At 37.5% G+C, this 27,864-nt stretch overlaps 1 protein-coding gene across 1 annotated transcript in view; it reads right to left on the bottom strand.

Moving 5' to 3' along the window:
• Nucleotides 1-27,864, bottom strand: part of VPS41 (vacuolar protein sorting 41 homolog (S. cerevisiae)) — a 219,530-nt gene that overhangs the window by 44,733 nt on the left and 146,933 nt on the right. Inside the window, exons 10-16 of the mRNA XM_012656464.1 lie at nt 27,114-27,180; nt 11,244-11,341; nt 7,737-7,866; nt 6,146-6,261; nt 4,717-4,773; nt 1,535-1,596; nt 13-94 (exon numbers count right to left, since the gene is read on the bottom strand). Coding sequence (XP_012511918.1) covers nt 13-94; nt 1,535-1,596; nt 4,717-4,773; nt 6,146-6,261; nt 7,737-7,866; nt 11,244-11,341; nt 27,114-27,180 — 612 coding nt within the window. The remainder of the gene's footprint in view (nt 1-12; nt 95-1,534; nt 1,597-4,716; nt 4,774-6,145; nt 6,262-7,736; nt 7,867-11,243; nt 11,342-27,113; nt 27,181-27,864) is intronic.

Here is a 27,864-nt window from a genome sequence, read left to right as displayed (position 1 = left end):
AGCTTTGCTTACCTTAAGTTGCCCAATTTCTTTAAATTTATAAACTTCATATTCCCAGAGTGCTGCATTTTTCCCAAGAATTTTCTGGCATTTGCTGGCAGTATAAACAACCCAGGGAGAAAGAAAGTATAAATAAAAAATAAACAGAGACTGAATAAGTGGATACTTTCCCCAGTGGTTTAGATAAATCTCTCTTCTCAGAGTTTTGACAAATTTCTATCTCAAGTGCCAATAAAAACAAAGATATTACTGTTACTTGGTTATATACATAAGTTGACAGAACTTATAAAAATTAATACAAAATATTTACAAATAAAGACAAATCGCTTTCAGAAGACTACGATTAGGGGTTTTCTTATTTGTCTGCTCTGAGTTTCCCGTTCACCCAGATGAGCACTGTTGGTTTCGGGACCTTTCTTGCCTTGAAGAAAATTCATCATATCTGAAAAGTGCCAGACCCTTTCTGAATGGCTTTACATTATGGACTACAAAATCAGATTTCAGAAAACTAGAATCCTATCATAGTATATATGCTGGAGGACTGTTTATGTATGAATAAAACCTTACTTTACACATCAAGGAAACACATTTTCTTGCATAATCTCAGGAGACTCAAAGCAGGCCTGGAGGCAACCTTCCGGGGCACCGTGCAGTCACTTACGGGGCTGGAGAGCTCCAGTGGGAGCACCGACACAGACCCACGTGAGCACGACATGACATTCACGTTTTCTGCTCACCACAGACCCCTGTGACCCAGGATCCTGGGGTCTGATCACTTCCATTTAATTGCCACTTTCTTGTTGGGAAACAATTCTCTTTGAATTGTGAACAGAGGCACTTTGTTCTGGACCATCTTTCAAGGATGCTTGCAAAGCAAATAGCCCAAGAAATTACAGGACACAGATGGTGTCTCCCTCCAGGGCACAGGGCAGATTTGCTTACTGGCCAGTACAATGAAGGTAATGTTGTCTTCCAGAGCAAAGGGCAAGGAGGCTTACTGCCCACTAGAAAAAACTCAGATACCCTAAGCTCGGTTTCCTCTCCTGTAACACAACCCACTGCACGAGCAGGGTCACCTGTTCCACCCTACATTGCACTGTGGGGATTGGGGATCTGGGGCAAACGCTGATACTCCCGTTACTACTACTCTCACAGTAGTACTCTGGCTACTACTATTGCTGACACAGTCTGTTAGCGCCAACCCAGGAGTCTCATGTCTTCTGCCAGCACCCAAGAAACTGTAGCGGGCTAACCTGTTAGCTTATAAATCTCAGAACCTTCATGGTTCTTGATACCTTTCTCATTAAATAATGAAAGAAAACCTAATTCTCCTTTGGTGAAAATGACATAGTTGGGGAAATGGTATCTATTAATTCATTCTGTGGTTGAAGCCATTAATATTCAAAAATTGTCTCTGTTAGAAAGATATAAAAAAAATAAAATATCTGTCAACTGCAAAGAATGGTTTATTTTCATTGTTAACTTTGGTCATTTCTATTTATATAGCAAGTAGTTGTGAAAATGTCATCATTACCGTGCTGCTATGTCATATTCTCCTCTCTCCACCAGGTGGTTTATATATGCCAAGCCAATATCCTAGGGAGAATAAAATGAAGAAATTTCATAATTCAACTGGAACAACCAAAATTTGAGTCTGAGTTTTTAAGGAGGCCACAGCCTCAGGGTCCTATTAGCACTACTGACTGCAACCTGTTTACATGTCTTAGTTTGCTTTAGGTAATTATGTTGCTTATTAAGAAAAATATGAATATATTTTTAAATGCATTTGCATTTGCATACATTTTAGAAGTCACAGTTTTTAAAAAATAATGTTACTATTTTAAAGGCTCCTAATCTGCCCCTCTCTAAAAGATTTTCTACAAAGGAAATCTTCAATATTAGAAACATGATCCAACAATTCCATGTTGTTACTGGATATAACACTGTCTCTTGTACCTTTACCAATAAAATGTGAGCTACCTGCTGCTTCTACCATAAGTCTGAAAAACGTTGTAAGAAAAATGAAATGAAAGGTTCTAATATTAAAGGAAAATATGAGATACTAAAGCTAATATTAAAGTAAAAATGAGCTCAGAATAACATGTGATTCAAATCCATAAGTTTACAGATGAAGAAACTGAGCTGAAAGCAGTGAGGTGACTGGCTTCAGAGTATTCATGTTTATTCACTTACTCTACTTATTTCCCTTATTCTGAAAGGATCTGGGGTGGACAATGCCACCAGGGGCATAGGAGTATGGCTCTGATGGCAATATGGTGATATGAAAAGTAGTTAGGGCGTTGTCTTCTTATGAAATATTATTTCCACCTAAAAGTATGTTCACCAGAAGCTTAACTTCAGTGTATGTAAACAGAACTAGGATTTTTAACTTCTACTTTATTTACAAAAAGGTGTATGTGAAATTTCTTCCTGGATGGCAGAAATAGCAGAAGCCCGTTTCTTCTCTGGATGCCTGGTATAAAAGGATATTGTGCCAGGAGAAAAAATTCTACACATAATTAATGCATAGGACATGCCCATTTAAAGAGTGAAGGGAAACACCCATAGTTTTTAGATTATTAAATTTTTACTTTAATGGTCATTATCTAAAAACTATGGGATATCATATTTCAAATCTATAGGAACTTGAGTGAAGAAAGGGTGTCTAACTTCCTTATTTCTCTGAGAACAGATCACACATGCTGATATCTATGGAGGGTCATTCTGTCCAGGTTCAGAGAAGAGAACACCAATCCCCCTATCTCTCTTCTTGTGCCCACGCCTCCCCATTGTAGAGCTTATCCCAAATGCCTCCTCTTTCTCTGTACACCTTTTACCTCAATACTATTTTGTCTCTTTTCCCTTCGCACAAGCATGTTTAAGTGCCAATTGTGCACAAAATACCCAACAACCACCATCATCCCATCATGCCACAGCCCCTGGCTACAGTCTTCACTCTTTTCCACGTCACGGCTAACCTGACAGTCTCTATTCAACCCTACTTTATAATCTCCTATTTGCTTTTCACTCCCCATGACATGTTGAGATTAAATAACAACATACAAAAAAACACACTAGCTACTTTCACATTACCAAATTCAGCATACAACTGACTAGGTGACCTTGTCTTACCTTTCCAACCTGTTTTCCTCACTACTCAAACATTTAATTCTCTTTACCTTGAAATGCTCTCCTCTCTCAGCTCCCACGAAATGACCTTCCTCTGGCCATTCCCTATCTGTTTTATGTACGTTTTCCCTTGAACGACAGTGTTCCTGACAGTTCCACTCATGGTCCTCTGTTCTCTGATCCTACACACCTGCTGTGTGTGGGGTCACACATTTGACTGACACTGTTTGCTGATAACTCTCCCAAATCTATTTTTGAGTCCAAATATCCCTTTCTCTGTCTGTGAATAGCAGCACAATCCACCCACAGGCCCAAGCCCAAAGCCTGGGGGTCGGCCTAGATTTCTTGCTCTCATTCTCTTGTCCACACAGAGTCAGTCACCACATCCCAAAGATTCGCGCTTACTGCATCTTCCACCTATCTTCACCCCTCCATTCCTACCGGCTACTCTGTGCAGGTCTCACCACTTCCCTCCTCCATTACCAGAAAGCTTCCTAACTGATCTCCATCTCAGCTGGCCTCTCTGGCCCCCTATTCTCCATCAGAGAATCTTTCTAACAGGGGAATCTGAGGTAGCACTGAAAGCTTACATTGTCTTCTAGCGGTAATGGAGACAGAACCAAGCTCTTAATTACAGATGGCCCTTCCGGATCTGGCCTTTGCTGCCTTTGTGGTGAACCCCTCACATGCTCCACATAAGCAAGCAGGCCACGCCATGTCACTTCTCTGCATCTCCACATATACTGTGCTAAGGGCTGCATTGCCTTCTCTTCCATTTCTAGAGAATCCTTGCTTATTCGTTACAGTTTTGACTGCAAAAAAAAAAAAAAAAGACGCTCTGGTTTTCCCTCCTCCTTTCATTCCTAAATTATTTCGCTTGTGTACTTTGGGAATTAAGGCTTTTATGTGGAGTTTTACAGAGGAGTTTAAGGTGGGAAAAGCGTAGGCAGAAGGAGTCTGTGTTGAAACCCAAATAGCCATAAAAGACTAAGTTTCCAGTTTTCCTCTGTAAACAAGAATACTGAGCTAGATGATCTCCAAGGACCCTTCACATATAAAGGATATGATTTCTTCTCTGCTTTCCATCTGCACATTCACCATCATAGGTAGCAAAGAAAGGAGTTTTCACTCTCTGTATTTTCCTAGAGTCCAAAATGTAATAAAAATGTATTTGATGTCCTAGCTTAGTCTCCATAACAAAATCAATTGAGTATGTTATTATGGAGACACTGAAATAATGTAGTCTTATAAAACCACTCTTTTCATGAATTTTGTGATAATGTGATTTTACCTATGATTTAAGAAACTTCCACACACATAACTGAAATGCTTTCTATTTAAAGTGTTTTTCACAAATACAGTTTCCAAATTACCTAAAACTACCTCCTAGCAGGTGTTCAAGTCTCTTGTTTACAAGTAGAAACTGATTCGATAAAATGAAACATTCTGACCTCACAGGTTAGGGAATTAGTTTGAAATAAATTCTCAAAAGATAGGAAAAACCTGTTCTTTTCAAATTACTTTCATTCTCATTATAAGTTATTGAATGATAAAGTCATGTTTCAAATAATAAAATTGCAAACTTACCAGAATCTTATGTCTTTTAATGTTCCTTTGGCTAATTTCAGCTGCCATCAAAGCTTCCTATATTTACATAAGCATGACAAAAGGAGCAGAAAAGGAGGGACAGAAAATGCGAGAAGGTGGAGAGAAAGATATTAAGGTTATAAACACTGTATCATTAATATGTTTCAGCATTCTGGACTACATGAATAAAACCCCATTTTCTCATGGCTTTTGTTTGAAGCACTGGAATTTTTAATGCTATGGTTGAATGAACCTCACTGAATTCATACTCAAACAAAAGCAGTCAACCAAAATGAAGACTTCTCTTATTTCCATTTGAATTCATTTCCACATTAGGATATTGGAATCACGTTTCAGACACAAACCGAAACACAACAAAATCTCCTAGTCTCCACACCAAAAAAAGGCATTTGTCATTCTAAATCTTTATGACATATATTGACAAAGGGGCATTTTTCCTTTACGTTTCAATAAAAAGGTAAACTATACGCATACGTTTATGTATGTCTACAATTAAGTGTTTGAAAATCTCTCATTTTGTTTTTATTTTGGAAAGTTTACAAGTATTACTTTAACATAAATGTTTAAAACAAAATTATTGCTTTAAGAAACTACTAGATCTAAAGCAACATGGTCATAACTGGGTTATGAACTAGGTATCAATACCTGGACTCCAAAATTGTTTATAAACAAAAAAAAATTTTTCTTTCCCAAATCTTTCCAGGTGTTTATAAACTTAGTGCAAGAAATAGTCTACCTATTTGTTGCTGTTGTTGTTTTTAGCTAATTACTATATAAGCCCACCTAAAGAGTTTTAACTAAACTAACATAATAATGTCTTTGCACCTATTAAAGTTGAAAAAAAAATTTTGAAAAAAAAATTTGACTGAATCCAAATTTTACAGAACAAATCCTTTTAATAAAGGAATATGTCTGTGAAGTTTGGATTCAGTTGAAGGGCTGCATTTGGTGATCTGGAAGGCCAGATGTGGCCTTGAGGCCTCAGGTTTGCCTCCCTTAGACTGGGCAACATCATTCTATCCAAAACGGTAGTTCACACCATCCTGAGTAGTAATTTGATAAGCATGAATGATTTCACTAAAATATCCAAATAGACAACTCTGAAATACTAGCTGTTTTAATTTCCTAAGAAAAAAACCACGAAATAAAAATTTCAGTGGGCTGCATCTAACCTACTCCTTCCCTCCATCCCCAGCTCCTCCCCATTTAACACTAAAGCCAGTCAACCTGTTGCAATCTTTCTGTTCCCTAATTTCTGAAAAGCATATTAGAAATTTATTGACCTCCTACATATTTTTGGCTTGGGGCACTCTACTTCAACTACATAAAAGATTTATTACAAAAATATTTTACCCTCTCCATGTTACAGATGAGTCAATACTTTCAAGGAAATCAAAATAAAAATTACTTCATATTTCTTCTTTTCAAGGAGCCAGTCAATGTGATCGTCTTGGTCTCGTTCCTTGGCCACTACAACATCTCTTGGACTCACGATGTAAAAGAGTGATTCCCCTTCCGAGTATTCTAAAGGTGAGAGAAGAGAGGAACAACTTGGGTGACTCATTGGTAGAAAACTTGGCAAGGGTTTCAGAGAACCTGCTTAGGCTACCCAATCTCAGAGTAAACAGAAAACACATCTACCTTTGTTGCAAGTGTTTGGGTCTGTTGGAAGGTAAGGGCCGGAGAAAGGATATAGAATGACAGAATGTATTTCAGTGCTGTTAAAAATATTTAAGTGTAAAATTATTTGAAATAAAAGGAAGGAAAGAAGGAAGGAAGCAAGGGAGAGGAAGGGAGTATAGAAAAATACTAAAAAACTTTTAAAAAGTAAGGTGGGTTTAAAGTTCTGTATTTAATACATTAACTCTCACTTCAGCTGAAAAAGTGTTCAAAATTCTCCATGTCTATTGCATATGAGAATTCATCTACAGTATATAAACTTTATTTATGGCTATTTACAGCACTGTTCTATTTTTACAGAACAATTACACCCCATAGTTGGCGATATATGTTTCCTCCTCAACAAGGTCAAGGCCACCTGAGGTATAAATGACAGACGCCCAAGCCCTGGGGACACAATCTATCATTTCAGCATGTTGTGCACAATGCCAATCCGAGGGTTTCCTGCAGAATTCAATTATAAAACCTGTTTTGAAGGATTTCTAAGTGTGCAGCAGATTTGCTCTGAGCAAAATACCTACATTGGACGCTTTTGGTTGTGAATCACTTTTGCCAAGTCCAGAATATACTCTCAGTATTTTTCAACTCATTAGGGGCTTCATATAAGAGAGTTTAAACATGTATAGAATATTTCTTAAGTTCCTTTGGTCAAAATGAGAACTGTAAGCATTCTCATAAAATGTCCATTGCTTTTAAAGCAGTAAAAGAATTTCTATAAAGCTTAACTATTCTGTTTTCATCAATATATTTTCCAAGGATATGATAACATCCACAGATGTCCCTAGTACTCCTAAACAGTAATGGTTCTCCCTTTATTTCTGAGCAGTGACTACGTGCTTTCAGCCATCCACTCAGCGAATGTTTACTGAACACCTACTATGTCCCAGGACTCTTCCAGGCTCTGAGCACTCAGTTACAAACAAGAAAGATGATGTCTCTGCCATCCCAGAGCAAACCCAAACCTTCTAGAAACATAAAGTTGGGAGTGATATGACAACCACAGAGCCACGCTGCTCAACATTAAGTGTCACATTAAACAGGACAATAGAAAAAATACAAGAACAAAAAACAAGGAGCCTAATCCTCACCTTGGTCCTGGTCCCATCTCTACCCTTCCCTTCTGCTATCAGAGCTCAGGAAAATTCTGCAATATCTCTGGGCCTGGATGCCCTAGTTTTCAACATAAAAGGCCTGCCCATATATTTTCTAAGATCCTTTCAGCACCTCAATTAAAATTCCCTTTAGTGTAAATCGAGTGGAAGAGGGAAAAAACGGTAAGTATAAGAAATCACATGAGCCAGATCTTTGATCTCTCTCACCTAAATGATAATCTCTACATTCATTCTCCTGAAAGCCTCTGACTGTCAAAGCATCAGAAGAGATCTCTTCGCAAGTCTCTGGAAGTGGCTGGATGATGTCCAGTCTAGGCCTGGCACAGTATTCCCGTTCCTAGCGGGGAAAAGAGAGGGAAAGGATCATTTTATTTACTTTTCTATAAGTTATACAAATTAATTTCAGTTAGCCATACTTGCCTTGGTTTTATCATTTTGGCACAAGTAAGCCTTTCTAACAGCCTGCCATAAGCCGCTTTTTAACAGAAAATAAAACAGTGTTAAACTATTTTATTTTCTGACATTTTGCACGAGATAAAGAGGACAGATACTACTACTTCCCATTCAACTTCCACAGAAGTGGTGGCTCAAGACAGCGACCTTGTATTTGGACAACTTTATTACATCTCTTCCAGAAAAATGTGAGCAATAATAAAGATAATATCACAAACTGCTCCATTATCGAAATCATTGCCGCTACTAGTAAACTTGCTGGTAATTCTGAAAAGTCAAAGATTAAGAGTCATCTCCAAATCAGAACTTGCTGAGACGATGGAAATGTTCTATACCTGCACTACCAATATGGTAAACACTAGTCACGGTGGCTACTGAACACATGAAATGTGATTAGTGTGACTGAGAAACTGAATTTTAAATTTTATTTAATTTTCATTAGTTTAAATTTAAACAGCCACATATGGCTAGTGACTACAGTTTTGGACAACATAGCTCTAGATAAAGATGGAAGGGGAAGGATGATGACGTTTACTCAGGACCAATGACAGTTCAACCATCCTAGCAGGTGATTGTGTAGAGATTATTCTCATTGAGTTCTTAAATTAATGCTGCAAAATTAAGTACTACTCTTCCTAATTTTATAGATAAAGGAACAAAGGATCAAAAGTTAACTAAAGTTAAAGTTACACAAATGATAAGGCTGGGATTTGTGGAAAAAGTGGGACTTCATTGATTTTGAAACTAGAAAAAAAAGGAGGAAAAAACTAAAAGATTTGAACACTTAAAAAATTGGCTATTATAATAATGAAAACATATCAAAATCAGAAGAGCAAATAAAAAAAGTTGAATAAAGTAAAATTCAAAGAAAATGGACTCACTAGACCGTATAAAAAGTTCCTTTATATGTGTAAGAAAAGCATCAGCAATGCAATTCAGTTCACATTACATCTTTTGTTCCCTCGCCACACAGCCCTGCTTACCTGTGACCTTCCTAAGAGCAGGAAGTTGGCTGTGTTGACCTTTGACTCCCAGTGCCTAGCATAATTCTTAACATACATGTGTTTTATCAATGAATGAAATAAAAGTAAAACACTGGGGGAGCAGCTTAATAAATTAGGGTGTACTAACCAGATGGGATAGTACACAATTACCAAATGTGATAATGACGGAGACTACATACACATATGGAGAGAGAATGGAAAAAAGCTCATAAAAATAGTGTAATGCAGAGTAGCATGTGACTATGACTACAACTATGTGAACACATGCACATATGCAAACAGTATTACATGGAAAATATTTGGGGAGATAATACTGAATAATATAAAAACAAATTTTTCAATATGAAAAAAGAAAGCCAGGGCATGGGATAGACCAAAGCCGTTATTCCCTTAATCATTTTTGTTGTTGTTGTTGTTGTTGAGACAGAGTCTCGCTTTTTTGCCCAGGCTAGAAGTGAGTGCCGTGGCGTCAGCCTAGCTCACAACAACCTCAAACTCCTGGGTTCAAGGGATCCTCCTGCCTCAGCCTCCCGAGTAGCTGGGACTACAGTTGTAAGCCATGACGCCCAGCTAATTTTTTGTTTCTATTTTTAGTTGAATGGCTATTTTTTTTTCTATTTTTAGTAGAGACAGGGTCTCGCTCTTGTTCAGGCTGGTCTCAAACTCCTGACCTCAAGCGATCCTCCTGCGTTGGCCTCCCAGAGTGCTAGGATTACAGGCATGAGCCACTGTGCCCGGCCTCCCTTAGTCTTTTTTATGAGTTTATTTGTGTTTAAGGATTTAAGGTGCACTTTGATGTTCTATAAAATGAGTAAATATATACACTGGCACCACATTTTCAAGTTATCTCCAAGACCCTCACTTCTTCCTTCGAAAAAGTCCATTTTCTAATTTGCGCTATGAGGTTGGCCTGTCTTTGTTTTTTATTTCCTTCTAATAGTCTCTGTTTTTTATTAACAAAGGTTTTCTTTCTTTCTTTCTTTTTTGGTCAATTTTTATTAGACTTTCCCTTTTTCATTTTACTGCTTCTTTTCTTATTTTTTTCGATCACATTCTCAAACCTCCCCACATTCCCCAACAAAAAGCACTGTATTTATTCCCTCAGGAGCCACTACTTTTCTTTATTTTCAAAAAATAAATAAAATAATAGTAAACTGATGTCCTGCAATAGGGCTAGAAGCCAACCCTATTGATTTTAGTAGGTTGGAGTGTTCACTTAAGTCTACAGCATTTCATTGCCTAGCAACATGGGCACCCAGAGCTTCAGTTACTATAGTGATGGCTTCCTAATGCAAGTCTCGCTCAGAGAAATGCTCAAGAGCAGCTACTACTTCAAAACCATGGCTCCCAGGGTTTTTCTTCCCCATTTTATTTCTTGCCATTTGAAAAGAAAAAAAAAGGAGAGGATACAAACAAGGAGAACTCACTTGCCTATTTACTGTAAAGGACTGGAGAATCAATTGCAATTCCTTTTATATACAGCACCCAAAAGAAAATCCTTAACAATGAGCTCTCCTTGTTTATGCCTTGAGGCCACCCCCCCACCCTCTTGCTGGCAGGACCCCTGGACTCTAACAATAAAGATAAGCTGGGAATGGGGCCAACCCCAGCTTCAAAGGGAAACTGGGCATGAATGCCCCTCCACTGGGCCATGTATACAGCCTTCGTCCAAGGTCACATAGTAGGAAATTTAGATCATCTGCTGCTTTCTATTAGCCACATATTTGGATGTGCCATCATTTGCATTGATAACTGAGCGTCAGCAAGAATCCATTTCAAAGCAACTATCAATCTGGTCAGGATCACTAGACCACTGAGAAGTAAACAAATATGTCTGGACCAAAGGAAATAATGAACTGCCCTTTCCGTAATTCCCTCTGACCCAGGGACCCTTGTTGTTGCAGCCGATCAACCTTGTTGCTGTCATTTCTGCTAATGCGCAATGTCAGCTTAGTTTCTTTGCCTTTCAGCAAGAGGAATCCTTCATTCCTTTTGACTAAAATACCAAAAGAGATGGGGGAAAAAAAAAAAAAAAGACTTTCTTCTGTGCTCAGCAAAAGGAACAAAGGCAGGCAATGAGTAGAGTTTTTTGAAGGTAAATATGTTAGGTCTACAGGGTAATCTCTGCCAACCTTATTTTGTAGGTCAGAAAGACCTGCTCCAATTATAGCAGACTCCTCTGACGTACAACCTGATCTGGGTGTAATGCTAAAAAGGAACCCCCACATCCCTTTGTATTTGGGGAGAAAATAATTACCGTTTTCTCTGAAATCTCTTTTACGTAGGAAAGTACAACAAGCTGATCACACAGAGGTGCAAGTCCACTGATGTAGAATTCGGTTTCAAACTGAGACACTGCAAACAAAAGGGACACAGGATTCATCATTAACAGGAGCAAAGAGCAGCACACAACTGAAGGACACACTGACTGTGAATGCCAGATGGACCCCCCTTAAAAAGCCAACATAAAGGGGGCACAGTTGAACATAGTTTCAAGACTTAGCACTAAAAGTGCTTCACAACAATCAGGACCAGAAAAGAGTAAGTGGGAACTTAGACTTGAAAATTTCCATCACAAACAAAACCAAATCCAATGATAATAGTAGCATGGATGTTCAAGGGTGATACTGTGCCCAGGTAGTTAAAAAGTGACATAGTTAGATTACATGAAGACATTTTAAATTTTTAAAATGCCTGAACTTAAGTTTTTCACAATTGGGGCACTACAGTGGTACAAAGATCACAAGGAATGCTATCTGTAATTACAAAACACTATAGATCTTGAAGTTTTAAAAAAGGGGCATAAATACAGATTACATTATGACGAAACACCGTTACTTCTTAAGCGAAATAAAGGTCAGAGAAAAAACTAAAATTTCTCTTTCCTTTTAAAGAATAGTCTATTTAAAATATAGAAGAAATATTGCATCTCGTAAGAAGCACATGGATTTAATTACACTGGACTCCAAAGATCTGATAGAAAGCTCTGTGGAAGAAGTACAAATATTATTATGGTATGATTCTAATGATTAGCTGGTATAAAACATAAATGATCATTGTTTTAAGAGACTGAATTTTGGGGTGGCTTTTCTTCTCAGAGAAGCAGCTGACACAATAGTAGTGTTGCAGAGATTATTTGACGAACTGTACTCTGCACTTACGAATTCATCTGGGAGTAAATTCTCATTGGAACCCACTGCATTGTCTAAGAGTGTCTTCATTCAGATCTTCTCCACAGTTCTGTGGTATTAGCTGCAGATTTAGTTAACTTCCATGAAGAAATCACCTTCTTTATCCAAATAGGGGAACTCAGTGTGTCATATTAGCAATAATATTGAATGTTGGTTGAGTCAGGAAGGTTTATAACTTCCACTAAATTTAACTTGGACAAGTCATTTTTAACTTCTGCAAGTATAACTTTTCTCATTTACAAGAGAAAGGAATCAGAGTAGAAATATAATCCAAAATGTAGATAAAATGAGGGCTACTGAATTTTCCTTCTTCCTTTCCCTTGCCAATCACTTAGTGTTCTTTGTCTTTGCTGATCTTTAATGCTTTTCCTTAAACACTTGTTTTCACAATTTAATTTTCACACCAAAATGAAACTGAGGATGACCAAAAAGTTACTAAACAGCAACATGCACTTTAAAAAGGCTAACATTTCTTATGCTTTGTCCTTGGTTAGATTGCACGGGTGGTCATGGTACCCTGGAAAGAACTACAGAATGGAAGTCCAAAGGCAAGTGCTCTGGTCCCAGCCCTGTCACTAACACATATTTCCTGAATATTTTTATCCAGGCACTTGAAAACAGTTTTGGTAAAGTGGCAATGTGATAAATGTTCACAAAAGAGCTTATGTGGTGAAACACCTTCACTTCTACCACATGTGCAGAGATGAGCACTTCCAGCATACTCAGGCTGGAAAAGGTTCTGGAGCTCACAGTGCTGTGTGTGCATTTGGGAGGTGGGGCAGGGGACAGCTGGATGTACAGATGCTATTGAACAGTATGGGTCCACACAGGACCCAGTAACGGAAGAGATGGCAATTTCACATTCTACAAGACATACTGGCATATTAACAAGAGGTTTTGATTGCCATCGCTCTTGAGGTTACTAAACTCTGATTGGAAGAAATGGACTCAAGTTTGTTTTACTAAATCACGTATCATTGTTGAAATGCTACACACAGTTCTCTATCAGCAACTTGGGTGAAGAACAAAGAATCAGATAAACTTCAGAAACTGTTTTCATGGTAATCACAAGAAGGCTTTGCTGTGCTTGTTTGCCACAGGCAGCCGAGGGAAAACATCACCTAATCACAAAAGAAATGGTGGGTAAAACAGGTATTCTTCCTGTTTGGGATGCCAAATGGGCTGCTAGTTTGACAGGCAGTGTCAGCATCTCTCCTAAAGGTAACCAAATATACATGATGGCCTTGGTTTTTATGAATAAGCTGAAAGAAACAGAACAGAGAAGCTAGAAAATAATTCTACCCAAATCCTTCCTCCTCAACATCCTGATTCCGTAGTCCACAATAACTTGCATGAAAAAGACAGAAAATTTCTTGGTCTCTAATTAAGAACATGATAGAAACTCTAATGTGTTCTTTAAAGAAAACACGGGAAGATTAGAGATGCACAAATCTATTTTGCTTCTCAATTCCAGATGTTGTAATAAATGCTTATTTGTTAAGTAGTAAATCTTATCAGACTTTACTAAGTGAGAATTAGTAATAATTTAGACAGAGACTATATGCAGTGGGTAAATTATAAGCTGACAAAAAATGTTATTTTTTTTTCCAAAATGACTGACTAGAAGCATTTCAATTCAGCAAGAGGATATAAATATTCTAAATATATATGCACCCAACACTGGAGAACCCAGATTCATAAAACAAATATTACTAGACCTAAAGAGAGATAGACAGTAATACAATAACAGTGGGGGACTTCAAGATCCCACTCATAGTATTAGAAAGATCAAGACAGAAAATCAACAAAGAAACACTGGACTCGAACTGCATGTTAGACCAAATGGACCTAACAGACATGTACAGAACACTCTACCCAACAACTGCAAAATATACATTCTTTTCATTAGCATATTTAACATTCTCCAAGGTAGACCATATGTTGGGCCACAAAACAAGTCTCAACAAATTTTTAAAAATCTAAATCATGTCAAGTATATTCTCAGGCCACGGTGGAACAAAACTAGAAATCAATACCAAGAGAAACTTTGGAAACTATACAAACAACATTCTCTTGAACAATCTTTGGGTAAATAACAAAATCAAAACATTTTTTGAAACAAATGAAAATACAACATACCCAAACCTGTCAGATACAGCAAAAGCAGTGCTACGAGGGAAGTTTATAGCACTAAATGCCTATATCAAAAAAGTAGAAAGATCATAAATTAACAATCTAAGGATGTACCCTCAAGGAACTAGAAAAGCAAGAACAAACCACATTCAAAATTAGAAGAAAAGAAATAACAAAGATCAAGAACTATTTTAATAAATGAAATAGAGACTAAAAAAAATACAAAGGATCCATGAAACAAAAAGTTGGTTTTTTGAAAAGATAAACAAAATTGATAAATCGCTGAGAAAAAAAAAAGGTTCCCCACAGGGGAAAATGGACACCCACGGGTGAAAAGCACTGGCTTAAGATAAACACAAAAATACAAAGAAAAACTGCAAGGCCCTGAGCGCAGCTGTAAACATCTCCTTGTAAACTCGTTTAGACTGCTTGTAACCACTTTTACTGTCCCATAGTACCCTTTGGCTCATTTTACTACTAAAATCCCCACCTAAAAACAATTTTAATATCATTAACATAACATGGGTCACATTAAGACACATGATGGATATATTGCACATGCTTAATACGATTAGCCTGTATACATGCAATGACAGCAGGGAAGATTCCACGTCATTCACTAAAAAGAAATTTAACATGACAAAATGGGCAGGCAGCACAGATTTTACTCCCTGGAAAAGTCCTATGCCACCCCACTCCAGAGTGAACACCCTGTGTAAGTTACCTCTAATAAACTCATTTAACTTGCCAAGCTGGACTTGTCCAAGTCATTTTTTGGTCTCTGGACACCATCTCAGTTTGGAGGGTGGTTTTTCTATACTGTCCCAAAACAACCACTAGCTAGACTAACCAAGAAAAGGGAGAAGATCCACATAAACAAAATCAGAAATGAAAAAGAAGACACTACAACTGATACTACAGAAACACAAAAGATTATCAGAGACAATTATGAACAAACTATTTATTTACAAGCTAGAAAACCTAGAAGAAATAGATAAATAGATAAATAGAAAATATACCACCTCCCAAGATTGAAGCAGGAAGAAATAGAATGGCTAAACAGACCAATAATGAGTAGCAAAATTGAATCAGTAATAAAAAATCTCCCAACAAAAAAAACCCCAGGACCAGATGGATTCACAGCTGAATTCTACCAAAGGTACAAAGAAGAATTAATACCAATTCTCCTGAAGCTGTTCCAAAAATTGTGGAGAAGGGAGTTCTCCCTAACTCATTCTACAAGGCCAGTATCACTCTGATACCAAAACCAGAGAAGGACACATCAAAAAAAGGAAAACTATAGACCAATATTCTGATGAACACAGAAGCAAAAATCCTCAACGAAATACTAGCAAACCAAATCCAACAGCACTTCAAAAAGATAACATACCACAATCAAATGGGTTTTATTCCAGGAATGCAAGGATGATTCAATATGAACAACTCAACAACTATGATATATCACATAATCAAGGACAAAAACCACATTATCATCTCAATAGACAGAGAAAAAGAATTTGGTAAAATTCAACATCCTCTTATGATAAAAACCCTCAACAAACTAGGCACAGAAAGAATATACTTTAAAATAATAAAGGCAATACATGACAAACTGACAGCTAACATCATACTGAATCAGGAAAAGTTGAAAGCATTTTCTCTGAGAACTGGAACAAGGATGCCCACCCAGTTCACCACTCCTGTTCAACACAGTCCTGGAAATCGCAGCCAGAGCAATCAGGCAAGAGAAAGAAATAAAAGGCATCCAAATTGGAAAAGAGGAATTCAAATTTTCCCTACTTGCTGATGATATGATCTTACATCTAGAAAAACCTAAAGATGTCACCAAAAAAATTCTTCAATTTGATTAAATCAATTCAGTAAAGTTATAGGATACAAAATCAACATACAAAAAGTTAGTAGCATTTTTACATAACAATAACAATCTACCTAAGAAATCGAGGAGGTAATTCCATTTATAACAGCTACAAAAAATTAAAATACTTAAGAAATAAATTTAACCAAGGAGGTGAAAAATCTCTATAAGGAAAGCTACAAAACACTGATGAAAGAAACTGAAGAGAACACAAACAAAAGGGAAAACATCCCATGTTCATGGATTGGACAAAGTAATATTGTTAAACTGACCACAGTGCCCACAGTGAAATACAGATTCAATGCAATCCCTATCAATTCACCAATGTCATTTTTCACAGAATTAGAAAAAACACCCTGAAATTCTTATGGAACCAAAAAAGAGCCTAAATAGCCAAAGCAATCCTGGGCAAAAAGAACAAAGCTGGAGGCATCACATTACCTGACTTCAAATTATCTTACAAAGCTATAGTAACCAGACCAACATGGTACTGGTATAAAAACAGACATATAGATCAATGTGAAAAAATTGGAATAAAGCCACATATTTACAGCCCACTGATCTTTGACAAAGCTGACAATAACATACATTGGGGGAAGGAAACCCTCTTAAATAAATGGTTCTGGGAAAATTGGATAGCCATATGCAGAAAAATGAAACTTGATCCCTATCTCTCACCATATACAAAATTAACTCAAGATGGATTAAAGACTTAAATGTAAGACCCAAAGCTAGAAAAATACTTAGGGAAAATTTTTCTGGACAAAAGAATTTATGACTAAGACTTCAAAAGCAGAGGCAACAAAACAAAGATAGAAAAATGGGATTTAATTAAACCGAAAAGCTTCTAATGTCCAGAATATACAAGGCACTCAAAACAATTCCATAATAATAAAAAACAATAAAAACTGGCCCAAGGATATGAATAGACATTTTTCAAAAAGACATATAAATGGATCCTTGTGTATAAGGCAGGGTGGTTGAGTGGCTTGCCTAGGCACCTGGGACGCGAGTGCCAGAGCAAAGACTCCCAAACCAGTGTGCCTCACACTCCTCCCTGGAAGCTGCTGAGGGAGCCTCCTGGTCTTCAGTAGGAGGTATACGAAAAAATGCTCAATATCATTAATTACCAGAGAAATGCAAATCAAAACCACAATGAGATATCATCTTACCCTAGTCAGAATGGCTATTATTAAAAATAACAGATGTTGGTGAGGATGTGGAGAAAAGGGAACTCTTGTACACTGTTGGCAGGAATGTAAATTAGTACAGCTATTATGGAAAACAGTATGGAGATCTCTCAAAGAACTAAAACTACAATTATCATTTGATCTAGCAATCCCAGTACTGGATATGTACCCAAATGAAAGGAAATCAATATATCAAAAAGATACCAGCAATTGCATGTTTATCACAGCACTATTCACAATGGCAAAATATGGACTCAATCTAAGTGTCTATTGATGAATGAATGGATAAAGAAAATCCATATATACACAATGGAATACTATTCAGCCATAAAAAAGAATGAAATTATGTCCTTTGCAGCAACATGGATAGAACTGGAGGCCATTATTTTAAGTGAAACAAGCCAGGCACAAAAAGTCAAACATTAGATGTTCTCACTCATAAGTGGGTGCTATAAAAATGCATACACATGGATGGAGAGTGGAATGACAGACAATGGAGACTCGGAAGGGTAAAGGGGGTAGAAGGGAGGACGAGGATGAGAAATGATTAAATAATTACTCGTTACAATGCACGTTACTCAGGTGATGGATACCCTGAAAGTCCTGACTTGACCACTATGCAATCTATGCATGCAACAAAATTGCACTTGTACCCCACATATTTGTACCAATAAAAAACCCAAAATTGAAATAAAGAAGTGATACACAAAAATAATATTGTCAAGATTTCCAGAGGCACAGTTAAGCAAGTTACCAACATTCAGATAATACTGAAACTAAGTCATTTTTTTTGTTAAAATAATTTCCTAATATCAATAAAAATCTCTTATAGAAAACAAAACTGCAATTACAGTGATACCCAGTATGACTTACAAATTAAGAGTTCTAAAATAATGGCGGTTTATGTTGCTTTGAGTACTCTACCACTTAGCAATTTGTCTCCATTAACACCCACTACTAATGATATCACATTAAAAACTCATGTAGAAAATAACGCACTTCCTAATGTGAGTTGATGATTTAGGAAAATGTCTACAACCATTCTGTCTTAAAACGAGACATTTCAGAATGAATGGTGGTGTCTTGTTTATCCATTGCTCTTTACTAGCGCAATGAAACATGATCACTTTTAAATCTAACATGATTCAGTTTAATTTTTATGTTAGAGCTGAATCCCAGAAAGGCTGACTGGAGATAGTAGTGTCAGAATGAATGTGAAGGTATAAGAAATATTTCTCCCATTGATTTAGAGAAAGAAATGTTGAATGGTAATATTTATTCTTCTATAGAACATTCATAAAATATGTAAAAGTTTATGAACTGACTTTATAAAATACCTTCAAGTAATTACTAGTTTCATATTTCAAATGTTCAGTGGGTCAATGGAAGTTTCAGTTTATTTATTTTCACTAAAATTCTATTCTATTCCACATAAAATGATTTTAATAATTTAAATAAAAAAAATATTTTTTTCCCCTAAAGGAAACCCAGTTTGAATTCAGGTTGCTTATAGGTCTAGTACCACAGAAGCTCTTCCTTTACCTGATTGTCTGGAAAAGATAAATCACAAAGAAAACAAACACAAATTCTGTTGGAGAGCAAATATGCTAAAACAAAACAAAAAGCAAGAAAGGGGGGAGGAGGAGAGAAAAAATGCAGAGTTCCCAGAGGGAGCCACAAAAGACAGTAGCTATACTTCAGACTGAGGTGATCTAGAAAGTGCGGTCATGGCTGGAGGGCCCCGCGAGGGGTGTGCTGTGCATTTGCTCAGGTGATGGACTTAAATCGTGATGTGCATACAGCTGCAGCACCCCCCTCCTCATCACCACGTAGATACGAAGGGCTCCTGCACTCTGGTTTACTCAGGAGAATAAAACATTCTGAGACATGCTAGAAGTAATCTAAGAAAAAAGAGATTCTAAGTAGATTAGGAGAAAAAGAGAAAGAGAGAGAAAAGGGCTATTTATAAGAAAATTCCATTGAGCAAACTCCTCTAGCTCCAGAATGAGGATAATATGACTCTGTACACAGTCCTGACTCAGAAGGGATGCTAAAGTTCTCCATCAGCTGACAACAGAAATATAATGCAGGCCAAAACACAATTACATATGTAATTTTAAATTTTCTAGTAGCCATAACAAATAGCAAAAGACATAAAATTTTAATAATGTATTTTACTTAATGCAACATATCAAAAATATTATTTCAACATGGAACAACATAAAAAGTTCTTAATGAGGTATTTTACTCTTCATTTCCATATTAAGTCTTTGGAATCAAGTACGTATCACATGTCAATCCACACTAGGTGCGCCGCAAAGACTTAGCAGCCAGTGGCTACCATATTAGTACAGGTCTAGATAGATGCCCAAGTTTCTTTTTTTTTTCTGTCTTTAAAGTTCAGTAATTTCATTAGAATGTATCTTGATGTTGCTCATCGTGGGCTACTATTTGTAGACACACATGACATTTTACAGTTTAAAGTGCTGTTTCTTTGTAGTTTAAAGAAATTTTTCAAGACTGTTTTTGGTATTTGTTCCATTCCTTTGTTTTATTTTTTCTTCAGGGACTCTTTAATTATAGGATGAACTATCTTTCCCTGTATTCAGTATTTATCATTTAACCTTATATCTTTTTTTTTCCTTATTGCTTTGTGATTTTTAACATTTTCCTCCTATTCCCCTTCTATTCCTCCTACAACATTATTTTTGTGTTTATCTGTTCTTATGCTCCTTCTGGTTTAGTCTTCATTTCTGAAATGAGCTTTTACTCATAAATATTTCCTGAAGTCTGTCACCTCATTTGAGAGTTTTAAATTCTGATTTCTGTTGTTCTTTCATCACTTTTTAAAGATGTAGCTCATTCTGAAACAGAAGACTGCAGCTGTGATCTATTTTGTAGGTCTGTTTTCCTGGTGTGTATTCATTGACAGGGATATTAGTCTGCTCATTATTTACTCTTCCTTAAAACTCAGTATGGATTTGACCTTGGTACTTTTCTGGTGCTTGTTTTTTAGGTGAAATGTCTGTCACTGAACTCTTAGAGCTCCCTCTTCTGCTGTTCTCATTTGGTATAAAAAATCTGGCCACTTGCTTTCTAAGATTTCCTGGCTCTGCTCCTCCCCACTTTCACCTGGAACTTCTCTTTCTTTTGTTTCTGTTGTCCTTGTCCTGTCCCGGGTTTCTTCTGCTCCCAGTAGTTTCTCCCCAGTGCTGCCCTGGGCTGGGGAAGCCCTGGCTGCTCAACTGTGCAAGTTCCCAGGGGAACTGGGGACACCTCACCGAAGGCCCGGGGCCCACCGTTCTTAGAGCGGCCCGAGTCCTTTCCAGTGAACGCCACCTGGCTATCCTGGAGTTCTCCTGGCCTCAAGTCTCCTAGATGACCCCTTGCTCCCCTCTGCTTTCTTGCACAACATGCTGATACCACAGCAGGTCTTGCGGCTATCAGTGATTTTATCCCATATCCTTGTGTCTTGGGGTTCTTAGGACTACCTCTGTCACTCAGTTTTGTTATCAGTGTTGTCTGTGGGTTTTTGGTTTTGTGATCTAGTTGTCCCATTTTTATGTGAGAACTCAGCTTGCTTGAAAAATTATGCTGTCACCACCACCCAGAATCCTCCAATCGCAAAATTTTAACATGTTGGTGTTATAAATCAACTTCATCTTATCCAGGGTAATGGGGTCAGTGTTAGAGTCACAAATACATAAATGACGTTGGACCCTCAATAGCACACACGCTATCATTTTCGCCCAGAGAGGTTAAGTAATTTGACTAAGTCACCTAAGTAGAAGGTAACAGAAGTAGGAATTTGAAGTCTTATTTTTTCCCAGATAAAAGTCACACTAGAAAATATAAGTCAGAATATAGATATGCTCAGATTAAAAGTGCACTGCAGTTAGCAAGAACAGAAGTTAGGGTTTGACAAAGCTGGTGGTTCTGCTGCATGCAGCCAGGGTGTACGAGCCCTTCTCCTGAATTCGCTGTGCTACTGCAAGGGCGAAAGCTCTGCAGTACACAGTACATAGACCTTGTACTGCTTTTTTGTTTTGTTGTGTCCCTTTTTAACCCTTGTTGGTCCCAAAATGTCCAGTAGCTAAATATGACTCAGAAGGACTTGGTTTTTTTCATTGAAGCTAAATAAAGTGATATCCTATAGATCTTAGCTTCCATGATTTTTAAACAAACAAAAAATTTGTCAAGCAATTTATAAATAAGAACAACTACCTTTTATTGCCCTATATTCACTTGTGAAAAAGCATCGGGCCCCTTTATGATACTGCCTTGTTCCCAAGAGATTCTGGCCCTTTAGTCACCAGATATTAGTATTTCATAATTAACTGGATATAATGCCCACAGACTTTTCAGTAAGTTTAAACACTCTGTAAGCATGACCACTGATAATTGAAAATACATTTGGAAATCACAACATTTTAACAGCTTTGGGCTGTGCCATGAGCAGATGCATTAAAGTAAAAGTGACTTCGCAATGCTTGATATCAGCAAGTCACGGGGAAGACCTGATACATGAAGTGAAACTGAAGAGAATGGCTAACGAACAACAAAAACATTCAAATCATACAGGAGCTAACAGTACGTACGAGTCAGAAACCATTCAAAGTAAGTTGAGTTTGCAATTTAATTCCACATTTTCTAATCAATATTCAGTGCACTGCTGTCAATTAAATGACAACACTAATATGACATGATTAGCTCATCTACTAAACCTCAGCACTCACGAAGCCACACCGATGAGGAATATTTATTGAGTAAATTACAGCATACTGCTGAGACAAAAGAAAAGAAAATGGTCACGGGCCTGCTAGTCAAAAGGTTCAAACCAAACAGCTACACTTTAAAGTCTTAAATATAAAACTACCTTGATGCATCAACTAAACTTAAACCAAACACGAAAAAGTAGAAAACAAGGGCTTTTCTTCTTTTTAAAAAGGCTGAACGAACCACAATATGGCCTTGTTCCCTTTCCTTAGAAACAATTCTGAAAGCCATCCAAGGCTTCTAGAGATTCTCTAACAATTTGAAAGAGAAGCAAGGAAGATCTGTCAAGCTCAGAATAAAACAAGTCGAAACACAATTTCTACTTCTCCAAAAGGGATACTTCTCGGAACCAAAATCAAAACACAAAGCTACTTCATTTCCATTTCATCTGGCTGTTTAAAGAACAGGTGAGCAGCCATCATCACTGGTATATAAAAAGGGTCTTCAGAGAATTTCTGCCCAGTGGTGTGTATCTGAATGCTGGAGCAAACCTTCGTCCTCCTGGTTCCCCTGGCTATAAACTAGGGCTGGGGTTAGGTAGAGGGAATGCCAGGGAATAACGGGATGGCACCATGGTTATGAGCAACAGCTTTAAAACTAGGCACATCTGAGCTCAAATGTTGCCTTCTTTGATTATGGATGTAACAATCCTGAGCAGGTTGTTTGACCCTCTGAACATCAGCTTCTTCGCCTATAAAATGGAGATCACAGCTCCTGCCCACTAGGACACTGTGAAGATTAAATGGCATTCTATTTGTAATGTATTTAGCACTGTGCCTGGTGGTTGTCGTTATGCAAGGAACAAAACACTTTCGTTTCTTTGGGTGCTTCAGATTTCTTACTGCTACTTATAACGGAGAAAATTTATTAATTACACTCCCAACAACAAAAACCTGAGTCTCTAGCACTAAGTTGGAAAGTTTTTACATCCCTCCCAAGAGGAGGAATGGATAAATAGATATACACTAAAGCAAATATAATAAAAACTTAACTGTGGAATCTAGGAGGTTCTATGCTGTTCACTATAAAATTCTTTACTTTTCTGTATTTAAAAAAATTTCATAATAAAATGTTGGGGAAAAGTTCAATGCAGAACAGAAAAATCAGTAGATTACAGAGATTTAAACTGAACTGCAACATAACAGAAAACCATATACAGCAAGATCCTTAAGAAAAACACCTTGAATGATACCAGCAGGTGTTACAATCTCTGCTGAGACTCAGACTGAGACATGAAATCATGTCTCTCATGTGCAAAAACACCCTATCCCACTGCTGTAATCTGTACATCTAATCAAAATAAGATGAAGAGAGATACTTAGATCTAAGAAAGAATCCTCTCACAGCTCTCCTCCACCATCCAAACATCTTCAATTTCCAGGTCATTGTTTTCCCAATCAATCAAGAGGCTGGAAATAGAATGATGTGCTAAATTCTAAGACCATAGTATATGATCAACTGAAGATACTGACACTACTTAAAGTAAAAAAGATTTCCCTTCTTTTCTCCTCCCTCTCTTTCTTCTTGGCTTCTCTGCCATTCTGTAGAGATTCCCATATAGTTGTTTATCTCAATTGTTATTATTAGTTTTTGAGAGAGGATCTCACTCTATCGCCCAGGCTAGAGTGCAGTGGCATCATCAGAGCTCACAGCAACCTTAAACTCCTGGGCTCAAGCGATCCTCCTGCCTCAGCCTCCTGAGTAGCTGGGACTACAGGTGTACCACCATGCCTGGCTAACTTTTCTAGTTTTTTTGTAGAGATGGGGTCTTGCTCTTGCTCAGGCTGGTCTCAAACTCCTGGTCTCAAGTGATCCTCCCACCTCGGCTCCCCAGAGTGCTAGGCTTACAGGCATGAGCCACCGCACTCAGCCATCAGTTATCATTATTTTTAAACCAACTTCCACATGAAATCAAGATTAGGAGGTCAATCATTAATTCCTTGCATGTAAGTCATCTGCCCCTGGAGAATACACCCAGAAATGATATGCAAACATTGGCTTCATTTCCCAAAAACTTTAATATCAACTCTCAAACTACCATTCCATAAAGACCATGGAAGACTTTGGTGAAAAGCACCAGAGGATTAGGGAGTCTTGTGAGAATACAAGAGATGTAACTGAAGTTAAAATAAGTATAGCAGGCATGGACCAGATGGACTTCTAATAATGCAATTTGGAAGGAAAAAATAACAGCTCCAAAGCCTATGTACAGAGAATCTCCTTATGGGTGAGTGATTGGCCAGTGAGCTTAATCTTTATTATTATTATTGTTACTATTCACTTACAAAAGTAAATCAATATCCTATTAACAGGAATAACTTCTGTGTTACTTTTGAAATTTTGACTTGTAAGAAAGAGTTATGAATACTTGGCTTCTAAGAAATGTACAGCCGTAGATATTTCTTTAGTCTCAATGCCACGTTCACCTCATTTACTAAAGAACAGTGGTTTACACTGTTCAGGGCTAAAGCAAATTGTAATCCAGACCTCCTAATATTTCCCTTTCCTTTATTCTACTCAAGGACTCTTATCCAAACCACTTTGCCTCCTGCTGTGGAAATGGCTTATGTTCTTAAAGGTTTGCTCTCAAGAGGGGAAAAAATGGTACTTAACCATTAACCATAGTAGTAAAATGTCAGTAATGTGATACCATAGTACCCACACATGGTCTATTCCACGTAAATTATAGTACAGATAAACTACACTGTAATAAAATCATCCCAGGGTTCTGGGCTAATAGGGCTACCACTGAGCCGGCTATTAGCAGTCAGAGTTGGGATGGGAGTTTGCACGGTGATAATAACCACCATGATTTAGTGAGCATCTACTGTGTGCCAAGTACCACATTAGGCACATTACCAGTGCCATGTCTTATTCTCACAACCATCCTGAAAGGCAGTATTACAACTCCAGTTTAACAGGTGAGAAAAGCATGATCAGGAAGGTTAAGCATCCTCAAGATCATACACTTTAGCAAACTGCCTTGTTTGCCTGGATGCTTTCTGGTGGTTCTGTAGAGTTATATCCTATCCACTTTAAGGCCATGGTAGTAAGATCTTGGACAAGTTTTTTACCTCCCTGAGCCTCAATTTCTTTATCAATAGAGTGAGAAGTATGCTACCTGTACTTCAAAGAGTTCCTGTGAGAATAAAGTGAATTAATGCTGGTAATGCACACAGCACATACCTAGTATGTGAGCAATAAATATCAATTAAGGAAAGATGATAATTACTACATTTTTATACCTCCCTGACAATTTTTATATCCTTAAAAATTCCCACAGTTTTTGCTTTTTTGTTTCACTTGTCTGTATTTAAAATACTCAAATACTTATCTCTCAGGACACTATGCATTGAGATGTTCAGAGGTTTTTTCTAACAGGCAAGGGAGGGGCAGGAAAGAAGAGAGAGATACTGACACAATCATTTGTATCTTCACATTATCAGTCTTCTCTCTTATCTTTAGTTTTCTCAGTACTATTACATTTTGCATATATCTATTTTGTCCATATTCTAAGCAATCTGAACTATGTATTTATCCTTCTAAGGTAAAGAAAAAAAAAATTATTACAACCCCACCACCAACTTCTGACTTCATGTACAAAATAGCCCAAGTTTAAATGCTATAACCAATTTAGCCACGTGGGTAGAAAGTCTGTCTTTCTGTTTCTAGAAATAGTCATGTGCAAATGAATTATTTCAGCTTCACCTTGTCATAATGACCATCAAATTTATATTCTTCATCCACCAACCAAATGGGCAAATGAATTTTACAGCTGACTTATAACATAGCAATTTTTTTTCTCAGAATAATCTTTACAAACTAAGTTATGAAAGTAATGGTGTATCATCCATGGTATCCTTCTCCTGAATAGCTGTTTCCCAGAGTCAATGATTCATTCAACACAACATTACACAATATTTAGCACCTATTATGTGACAAGCATTGTGCCAGGTCCTTGAGATACAAACACTGAGCAAATACAGACCCAGCTCACAAGGAGGTTAAAGTATGGTAGAGACAGGAACGCATGGAATAACCACATGATTGCTACAGCCGTGACAAGCGCTGGAAAAGGGAGGCATGCAGAGTTATACATGCCTAAAATGGAAGGACATGACCTGGGGAGTGAGGTCCAGTGGCTTTCCCAGGAAAGAAACATTCAAGCTAAGGTACGATTAAGAGGCAATAAAATGAAAAAAGGCGTGAAGAATGTTCTAGACAGAGGGGATGAAAGAGCATGGACAGATGAAAGAAGGTCTCTGTGGTTGCAGTGCAGAGACCAGGGAGAAGTCTGGTGTGAGCCACAGCTAGAGGGGCAGGCAAGCGCCAGCATAGGGCCCTGTGCTGGTTCACACTAGGAGTTTCAGCTACATCCTGAGAACAATGGGAAGGGACTGAATGATGATGACATGATCCGATCTCCACGTTGACTGCAGTGGGGAGACTAGGTGAGAGCCATTCACAGTGGAAGGAGTTAACCAGTGAGGAGGCTGCTGCAGTGGTCCAGATAAAAGACCATGGCAGTTTGGGCCAGGCCAGTGATGATGAAAATGGTGTCAGTACTGTGCTAGGTGTGTGCATGCATTACTCTTGACATCCTCACAACCAACCTGTGAGACAGGTGTTCTTTTCCACATTTTATAGATAAGAATATTGAAGAATGTGGAAATTTGTTCAAAGTCCAGATGGTATATAACAAAGCCAGGACCCATGGTAAATAACCCATGGTTATTTGACTTCAAAGCCAACTACAAAATTATTGTATGAAAATTAGAAATATATTTTTTTAGTAAAAGGGTCTCCATGGTGAAATTTCAAAACTTAAAGGCTGCTTGATCTATTTTATCAAGGTACCAAGTGGCGAGCCCTGAAGAAGAACGTGGCCTTAGGTTTCCACTTAATAAAATGGATACTCTTTAAAGTTTTCCACTCATAAACGATAAGCAGTGGAGACATACCTATTTCGACATACCGACTTGGCAAATCCCTCATTTCACTGGCATGCCGCTCCTTCACCGAACATATCTGGAAAATAAATTCACAGGTTATTTTATTCATTTGATGGAAGTTCTTCATAACATTTTTTCAATATATAATACCTTTGTTAAATTAACCATGTAGCACTGAAGATGGAGTGAGATCTTTCCTGTGACTGAAATGATAGAAATTAAATTCAATAATATATAGCAACCATTGTTTATATTCTCCAACATTATTCTTCAATAAAGTCTTATTCAAAGGCAAAGAAAGAAAGGAAACTTTCTTTTCAATGCAACTCTACTTAAGGACTACTTTTAGCACCATCCAAATAAAGCCCTGCAGGAGTACACAACCAAAAATTCTCCATGGCTAATCCGAGCAATGTTCACGTTAGATCTTGTGTTTCTCATTACATATTAGTAATTTATTTCACTATTGTTAAACAATACTTTGCAAAAGTGACACATGCTTTTCTTATGTCAAGTATATTAAAAATCAGTGTGTTATATTAAATATAATTTAAATCCAGGGATGGCAACTACAGCCCAGCTCCTAGCCTTTTTTTGTTATGGCCCATAAGCTAAGGATAGTTTTTATTTTTTTAAAGGGTTTTAACAAAAAGGAGGGAAGGAGGAAAGGAAGGAGGGAAGGAGGAAGGGAAGGAGGGAAAGAGGGAAGGAAAGAAAGAAGGGAAGGAGGGAGGGATGAACAGAGGAAAAAAGCAAAACA

The sequence above is a fragment of the Propithecus coquereli genome, unplaced genomic scaffold, assembly GCF_000956105.1.
Source record: "Propithecus coquereli isolate 6110/MARCELLA unplaced genomic scaffold, Pcoq_1.0 Scaffold502, whole genome shotgun sequence".
NCBI classification, from domain to species: domain Eukaryota; kingdom Metazoa; phylum Chordata; class Mammalia; order Primates; family Indriidae; genus Propithecus; species Propithecus coquereli.
This window is presented reverse-complemented; position numbering and strand designations above follow the sequence as displayed.